Genomic DNA, 8,723 nt, shown 5'->3' with positions numbered 1-8,723 from the left:
CGGCCACACAGAATTCTTGAGGCAGTCACAGCCAATGCAAAAAAGAGAGAGGAAAATTCAGCACTTTTGATTTCAATGGGAGATTTACAATGAATTTCTAGGCGTGTTGACTCATTTGCAAATCCTGCTGCAAGTAGTAGATTATTCCCAACTATGCAAAGGACAGCAATCTTAAGCCCGTGCTTAATGCCCCCACAGAAGTGAATGGAATTTAAAAGTGTTAGTGTCCGACTCATGCCAACTTTTAAGCAGCAATGTGGCCTGCCTAGGGTGTTCTTGATTTTGTTGCCTGAATTTTTCTGTGGCGAAGAGCACTCATTTTTGTTTCTTGGATTACCTCCCTTCCACCCCAGTTTTCCAGTTTCTCCATCACCTTGTTTATCCTGGGTTGGTCTCTCAACCACAGTCAGTCCAGAATTCGACAGGTAGAGCTCTTAACTCCTCTCAAACTACCTTTCTTCTGAAATACACCAAACTCTTAACAAGCTAATGATCGTGGTCTGCACCACATTCCCTGCAACCCTGTACTTCTTCCAACCACACGTGAACAACGGAAGGCATTTATTTGCTTTTGAGATCTCGCTGCCCCTGCTAAGTTGGCTGCAGTGTTGTTGGACAACGCAACTCCCATCTTCCCTTACCTCTCCCCCCCCCAATGGGGGTGTGGTGGGCATTGATGGCAGCTGGAAATCCAACATCTGGAAGGCCACAGGTTTTCCAGCTCTGGAACTAGGAAAAGATCTGCGTTCAATTCCTCTGCCTGGAAGCTCACCCTAAACCTATGTATGCTACCTTTGAGCTCAGTATCCAAAAGGGCAAGATATGATTGCACGTTGCAGCATCTGAAAGATGAATGGCTTTATTATGGCATAATCTTTCGCGGCGAAGCATAATAATTTTTTTAAAATCTTCTTTCTTCTTTGGTGATCACTCGTAGCCGAGTAAGATTGTCTTCCATGAACACGGTCTTAACAGTGAGTCCATGACTGTGGAGGCCAATTCTTGATCCACACGTCCTTTCACAGTGGGGGCATCGGTTTCCGGATGTGAGTTGATTACGGTGAGGGTTTTCCAAGTGTGCACGTTTCTCTCTTTTGTCCTGAGTTTGTGCTTTTTCAAAGTACATGACACCTTTGGTAAAGGCTGTTCGCCAATTGGAGCGTTTGCAGGCCAGTGTTTCCCAGTGATCAGTGCTTATACTGCACTTTTAAAAGATTTGCCTTGAGAGTGTCTTTATAAACCTCGTTACAGATAGGTAGCCGTGTTGGTCTGCCATAGTCAAAACAAAAAAAATTCCTTCCAGTAGCACCTTAAAGACCAACTAAGTTAGTTCTTGGTATGAGCTTTCGTGTGCATGCACACTTCTTCAGATATGAAGAAGTGTATCTGAAGAAGTGTGCATGCACACGAAAGCTCATACCAAGAACTAACTTAGTTGGTCTTTAAGGTGCTACTGGAAGGAATTTTTTTTGTTTATAAACCTCTTTTGCTGTCCACCGGTATTTCGCTTTCCATTCTTTGGAAGATGACAATCAGGCATCCAAACAACATGACCAGCCCAACGAAATTGTTGTTGAGGAATCACTGCTTCGACATGGGTGATCTTTGCTTCTTCAAGTACTCTGGCATTAGTTTGCTTGTCTTCCCAAGTGAATTTTGGGGTCGTGGGAACCTGGCGCCGAGTTTCCCAGGGACAGCTCTCTGGGCAAGAGAATATTGTTCAAGCTGCACTTTTGACATAGTTAATTTCATTTTATTAAAAAACAAATAAATAAAAGGTCACTAATTAACTTCTTGAATGGTAGCAGTCCTGTTTGGAGAAAGATGCCATTTTAATTCCACAGAATCTCTTGTAAGATTCTGATCCAGTTAATAACTGTTCATTGGAATGAATTGCTGCAGCTGGATTTATTTGGGAATAAAATAATGGTAGTAGATTTATTATTTATATACCGCTCATCTGACTGAGTTGCCCCAGCCACTCTGGGCATCTTCCAACAAAAATACATTTAATAATAAAAATCACACATTAAAAACTTCACTAGACAGGGCTGCCTTCAGATGTCTCCTAAAAGTTGTTATTTATCTCTTTGACATCTGAGAAGAGGTTCCACAGGTGGGCACAACTACCGAGAAGGATCTGCCTGGTTCCCTGTAACCTCACTTCTTGCAATAAGGGAACCGCCAAAAGGTCCTCAGAGCTGGACCTCAGTATCCGGGGAGAATGATGGGGGTGGAGATGCTCCTTCAGGTATAAAGGGCTGAAGCCCTGTACGTAAATATTAATGATAATATTATCCATGCATCTGTCTAATCCCATTTTTATAGCCATCCCAGTGTGTGACATTAATTACCTCCTGTGAGGGCAACCCCCCCCAGCTCTTTCCATAGTTTATCTGCAGGTAAAGGGACCCCTGACCATTAGGTCTAGTCATGGCTGACTCTGGGGTTGCAGCGCTCATCTCGCTTTATTGGCTGAGGGAGCCGGCATACAGTCATGTGGCTAGCATGACTAAGCCGCTTCTGGTGAATCAGAGCAGTAGACAGAAACGCCGTTTACCTTCCCGCCAGAGCGGTACCTATTTATCTACTTGCACTTTGATGTGCTTTCGAACTGCTAGGTGGGCAGGAGCAGGGACCGAGCAACGGGAGCTCACCCCATCATGGAGATTCGAACCGCCGACCTTCTGATCAGCAAGTCCTAGGCTCTGTGGTTTAACCCACAGCGCCACCCGCTTCCCTGCAGGTAAATAGCCTGCAATTCTGGTAACGCCTGCAGCAGATGAACAGAAAGCCTTCGCCTGCAGCTCAACTGCAACATCTCTGAAAAGGTGCCAAAGGCAAAGGTTACAGGACCCCACCGTCACACAAAAACCCACCTTTATCTGCTAGAGACACAGAGCGAGACGCGTTGCAATGGTGGGGGCTTGTTTGAGGGTCTTTATTAAAAGCAAGAAGGTCTTAGGAACATGGACTTGGTGATGCCCCTTTTGCCCGTCGCCCCCTCCCCACATCGACGCTCCCCTGACATCAACACCCCCCCCCAGAAGGGCATCTGCTGGGAGGGATAGGCAACTGGGTCTCCAAGTGGGGAGAGGACAGAAATATATCAAGGGCAGGGGAATTCCCCAAAGGCAGGAGAGGAGCAGAGGCAGCTGCCCCTCTTCCCCCCAAAGCAGGGAATATTTGGCAAAATCCCACCCACCCCACGAACAAGCGCACGTTCCCTGAAACAGCTTCCCAAGCACGCCTGCCCCCCACAATAGAGGGGTCTCTCATCCCAAAATTATAGCCTCTCCCCAATCGTAATGGCCCACCCTCATAAAAAATATAGCTGCACACAGAAATCCACTCCAGTCCCAGGGAGCATGCACAGGAAGTGCATGCATCTGACTGCCCGCAATTCGTCTCTCCTCCATCCCAGGCCTTATGGGGCACCAACATGGCACCCTCCCAATCACCTGGACTACAACTCCCATCAGCCCCAGGGCTAGAGAGAACAGGTCCAGGAAAGGCTTTTTCCTCCACCTGAGGCCTTGGAGTAGGCCAGGCAACGAGGTGCCCTCCAGCGGCTGCCGTAAACCCAGCTCCCATCAGCCTCAGCCAGTGGTGAAGGATGATGGGAATTGTAGTCCAGTAATAGCTGAAGGGTGCCACATGTTTTAATTCCTGCTTGGCCCAATTGGCTAAAGGGCACCAGCCTCATGCCACTAGCCCCCTCCTCCATGTTGTGCACCCCTTTCCTCCTCCCCCCCAAAAAATTGGCCTACAGACCCTGCACCCAACCACTGGTTGCCCTTCCCCAATGCCCTGTCCCAAGACCTCAGCCTTCCTGCCATATTTTGCCACAGAGGGAGCACACACACGTACCTCCCCTCTGCCCACCTCCGAGACCAAAAAATGAGAGTTTGCAGTGCCCAATGCCTCCAGCTGGAACCAGGAAAGCAGGCTGCCACGTTGACGGAGCTCGGATAAGGGCAGGCTTGCTTCCCCCTTCGCAGGGCAGTTAAAATATTTTAACCAACACAAAAGTAACAGGCCCTGAGAGGCTGTCAGGAAACGGGGCGTCTTCTCACGTTCCTGCTCTCGCTTTCCCCCAAAGTAGCATCCCTAATTTCCGCCCCACATCAATTGGGTCAAGGGCTGGTCCCATAAACTGGGTTCCACAGGGTCAGCCCATATTATTTTAGCCCCCCCCCCCGCAAGACACACCGCAACCCCCCCTCCCCGCAAAGCTGCTCTTTCGTTCCCTCGTTTCATCCACCGGGTGACTGAAAAGAGCCAATACAGAGCCACATTCTTTCTGTGTCCCCAGCCCCCCACAGTTCTCCCATTCGCCGTGCCCCTTTCACAGAGGGAGGTAGTCTTGTCCACTGTTTTATTAGAGCTGTTGGTCAGTCCAAGGCCCGGATGGGTCGCAGTCCGCACAGCTCCCCTCCTAGGGGAGCTCTGGAGTGGTTCGTCGCCACCTCGCTCCCACCGCAGGCAAGATGTAGCGGATCGATCAATCGTGCCCATTCCCTTATCTCACACGCAAACACACACACACACACCCCTTCGTGAAAGGCCAGCGGGATGTTTTCAACCAGCCCGCAACCCGGCTTCACATTTTGCAGTGTTCGCACTCAGAACCTGCCCTGCGCCCATCTCGTCCCCCAGAAGTGCGCCGGGATGGATCTTCCCTCTGCAGGGTTCGAGGAGTGGTTCTGTTTATACGGTGCCTGTAGGTCAGCCCACAAAATGTTCCCCGACCCCGGAACAGGGGGCTGGAGTGGTCCAGTCCGAGAAGCTCGAGCGGAACAGTTCACATCGACAGAAACGGATGAGGTGAAGAAGACCTGGCGGGGAGATGGCTGCGCCATCTACCTGGTTGTGGGAGGGGAGAATTCTGGTCCGAAAGGTGGAAGCGGGCGTGGCTGGGATCAACTCCGCCCCTGCGGCTCCTTGTGGGCGTGGCCAGGCAAAGCCCACCCCCAGCTTGCAAATCTCCGAGCTCCCATCACCGCCTCTGCCACTCCTGGTTCCGGCTTGGCCGCTGGGTAGTTAACGTCACCCTCTTCTGACATGGCCCCCATCCCAGTGGGCGCAAAGCTGTTCCCAGTCCCCACCCCATAAGCTCCTCTCTCTCAGTCTCTCTCTAGGGCCGGATGTTGGGAGGGAGGAAGTAGTAAAAGGGGGTCACTGCGGGGCACCCAGCTCCACCGAGAGCCCCTCAAAGGCAATGAGCATGGCCTGGCGCACGCGATCTGTCAGTGCCGGCACGTCTTCAGCCACCAGCTCCCGCGTAGGCATGGGAGGCAGGATCTGGACCGTGCAGCGCCCTGCGCCGGAGGAGGAGGAGACGGAGGCAGCGGAAAGGGGCCGTGGTGATGTAGCCGGACCAGGTGGGGGGCAGAAAGGGAGAGAGAAGGAAAGAAAAAGAAAAGTGTTAAGTGTGCAGGCTGCAAAGAGACAGGGCAGGGGGTATTTAATTACAGTCATTCCTCGGGTTGAATGTGCTTCAGGATGAGCGTGTTCGAGTTGTGCTCCGCAGCAGTAATGGAGCGCGTTACTTCTGGGTTTTGCCGCTTGCGCAGGCGCTCAAAATGACGTCATGCGCATGCGCAGAAGTGCTGAAACATGACGGAGACGCGCAGACATGGGTTACGTTTGCTTCTAGATGCGAATGGGACTCCGGAACGGATCCCGTTCGCATCTAGAGGTACCACTGTATTTTCATTTATTTGCCTGCTAATTTCATATTCCCACTTTCCTCCCAGGTCAGCTCACAGCGTAAACTAAAACAGATTCAGTGGACACTCGGGTTGCGAATGTGATCCGTGCGGGATGCACGTTTGCAACCCGCAGCGGTGCATCTGTGCATGCGCGTGTTGCGATTCTGCGCATGCATGATTGCTGAAACCTGGAAGTAATCTGGTCCAGTACTTCCAGGTTTTAGCGGTCCGTAACCCAAAAAAACGCAACCTGAAGCGTCTGTAACCCGAGGTATGACTGTACAACTAAAATTGTATGATTGATTTACCTATTTTAACCCCCTCCAACTAAGTAGCCCTATTGAAAGCAGCACTGAAAACCACCAAAGCCATTTAAACCCCCCAAAATTACATCACCCACCTTCAGAAGACCCTACCACAACAGCCAGTGAGTGGCCACAAATTTGTCAGAACCAGCCTCGTCCATGGGGATAAGGGAAGGGAGGGAAAAGGAGCCAGACGGCTGGACTCACCCGTGGTGAAACGCCTTTCCTTCTTACTGTAGAAATCCCGATACGATGAGATCACAACTGGGATGATAGGAACCTGGAAAGGGGCAGGGGAGGGAGGGACAGCAGGAAGATGACAAAAAAGATAATATACTTCAGGGAGGGCTGTTTAAAAAAGAAGGTGTCTAAACATCTTTTAAAAGTTGTTTTGATTTGGTGGCTGTCATGGTCTTTTGGGAAACGAATCCCAGAGTTTAGCTGTGTGCTGCATGAAAAGGGTTCCAGCATTATGAGAAAACGAGAAAAATCTTCCTCCCTCCCTTCCTCCTTTTTCAGCTCTTTCTTCCCTCCTTCCTTCTTTCTCTCCTGTCATGGTGGTCTAACCTATTAAGGCCATTGCAAGGACTGGGAAAAGGCACCCGATTCTCTGAACAGTGCCATAGGAATGCTAAGTTTTTTGTTATGAAAACACACCTCTTTGCACTTTTTGACACCTCAGGTGCTTCACTGAATGGTGCCCACCTCTTTTCCGGCATCGACTCTGTTCCATACGACTTGGAGCGGTTTTGTTTTAGAGCAGCACTGGTTTCATCTGCTTTTATAACCATGCGCTGCATGGCTGAGATTCCTGTGTTGCAGGGGCTTGGACCCTGGGGTCCCTTCCAACGCTGCAATTCTATGAAATGAAAGGACTCTGCCTCTGAAACCCCGGATACCCACGGACAGTCCGTTTAGGCCAGTGTTTCCCAAACTTGGGTCTCCCTCTGTTTATGGACTACAATTCCCATCATCCCTGACCACTGGCCTTGTTAGCTAGGGATAATGGGAGTTGTAGGCCAAAAAACAGTTGTGAGACCCAAGCTTGGGAAACCCTGGTTTTGGCAATAGAGAGTCAGGCAGACCAATATTCTGCTCTCTCTAAGACACCTTTCTTTGGCTTAACAAAATAAAAAGCAGCCCTCCTGGTTCATGCTTTGCATACATCTTCCTGCTAATGTTTACAAAACAGCCCTGCGAGGTACAATCATCCCCGTTTGGCCAAAAGAGAGAGGACGTGGTATGGCAGAGACCGCTTGGCAAGTCAGTGGTGGAGGAGAGACTTGGAGGTGAATTCCTGGCTCTTAACCTGCTGCTCTGCAACCTTAACAGGACACACGCTGTGTGTGTTTGCTCAGAGGTCACCCCCGCCGGATTTCAGAGGGCAAAACCGCACAGGGGGTTGCAGCTTGAGTCGCCCCCAAGACTAAGTAAAGAGGAAAGGACTCCCTACCTGGGCTTGCACAGCCAAATGGAAGGCACCCCGCTTGAAGGGCAGCATGGAGCCGTTGTGGTTCCTGGTGCCTTCGGGGAACACCCAGACCCGAACCTGCAGAGGAGAAAAAGAAGAAGTATAAGTAGCTTCAGGCTGCACAAATACAGCTACAGTGGTATCTTGGGTTACATACGCTTCAGGTTACAGACTCTGCTAACCCAGAAATATTACCTCAGGTTAAGAACTTTGCTTCAGGATGAGAACAGAAATCGCGCGGCGGCAACAGCAGGAGGCCCCATTAGCTAAAGTGGTGCTTCAGGTTAAGAACAGTTTCAGGTTAAGAATGGACCTCCAGAACGAATTAAGTTCTTAATCCGAGGTACCACTGTAAAGGGGTTCCTTTCTGTGCCCTCCATTCCCCAAGCTGAAAAAGCTTTCCCCAGTGGCTGTTAGAGACCCAGCAGAAGAACCCACCATAAGAAGAGCCCGGCCTGGATCCGGCCCAGGATACGTGTCCCAAGCAGAAGCACATGAGCAGAACATCCCTCCACTGTCGTTTGGGTCCCAGAAACTTGTATCTGGAGCAAGGTAAAGGTAAAGGGACCCCTGACCATTAGGTCCAGTCGTGACAGAATCTGGGGTTGCAGCGCTCATCTCGCTTTATTGGCCGAGGGAGCCGGGGTACAGCTTCCGGGTCATGTGGCCAGCATGACTAAGCCGCTTCTGGGGAACCAGAGCAGCGCATGGAAACGCTGGCTACCTTCCCGCCGGAGCGGTACCTATTTATCTACTTGCACTTTGATGTGCTTTTGAACTGCTAGGTTGGCAGGAGCAGGGACCGAGCAATGGGAGCTCACCCCATCGCGGGGATTCGAACCGCCGACCTTCTGATCGGCAAGTCCTAGGCTCTGTGTTTTAGCCCACAGCGCCACCCGCGTCCCATCTCTGGAGCTACACTGCCTCTAAAAATGGACAATCCGTTCGGCCAAATAGATGTCGCAATCAACACTCTGCCCTGCAGCGTGGTCGATTTAGCAGACGGCTAAATTGGCACAGAGCAAATCCAAAAAGCCCTTCTCTGCGGAGAGAGCTTGAGGCCGGTTTGTTTTCCTACAAAAACGTTTCCCCTCCGCCTTGTGCACTCCAAGATGGTGTGTTCCACCCACTGAGGAGACTGTACAGTACAGTGGTACCTTGGTTCTCAAACTTAATCCGTTCCGGGAGTCCGTTTGACTCCCAAAACCATTCAAAAACCAAAGCGCGGCTTCT

The 8,723-nt window shown here is 50.7% G+C and overlaps 1 protein-coding gene and 1 long non-coding RNA gene across 5 annotated transcripts in view; both read right to left on the bottom strand.

Moving 5' to 3' along the window:
• Positions 1 to 13: 13 nt before the first annotated feature.
• LOC309365301 lies at positions 14 to 2,401 on the bottom strand. Its single transcript, XR_014165985.1, has 2 exons — positions 1,482 to 2,401; positions 14 to 1,241 (listed from the first exon to the last, which is right to left on the bottom strand). It is a non-coding gene; the product is annotated as an uncharacterized lncRNA (long non-coding RNA).
• A 1,837-nt stretch (positions 2,402 to 4,238) lies between these two features.
• The window catches only part of AGPAT1 (1-acylglycerol-3-phosphate O-acyltransferase 1), a 47,416-nt gene continuing 42,931 nt past the window's right edge, over positions 4,239 to 8,723 (bottom strand). For 2 of the 4 annotated variants that reach the window (XM_081903219.1, XM_081903217.1), the window contains exons 5-7: positions 7,473 to 7,568; positions 6,227 to 6,299; positions 4,240 to 5,321 (exon numbers count right to left, since the gene is read on the bottom strand). In XM_081903219.1, coding sequence (XP_081759345.1) covers positions 5,179 to 5,321; positions 6,227 to 6,299; positions 7,473 to 7,568 — 312 coding nt within the window. In that variant the 3' untranslated portion in view covers positions 4,240 to 5,178. Of the gene's footprint in view, positions 5,322 to 6,226; positions 6,300 to 7,472; positions 7,569 to 8,723 lie in introns of all 4 variants that reach the window. The other 2 variants (XM_081903216.1, XM_081903218.1) reach the window with 2 other exon arrangements.

This window comes from Podarcis melisellensis (assembly GCF_964234715.1).
Source record: "Podarcis melisellensis genome assembly, chromosome: 2".
NCBI classification, from domain to species: domain Eukaryota; kingdom Metazoa; phylum Chordata; class Lepidosauria; order Squamata; family Lacertidae; genus Podarcis; species Podarcis melisellensis.
Note: the sequence above shows the minus strand (reverse complement) of the source record. Positions and strands in the feature narration are given on the sequence as shown.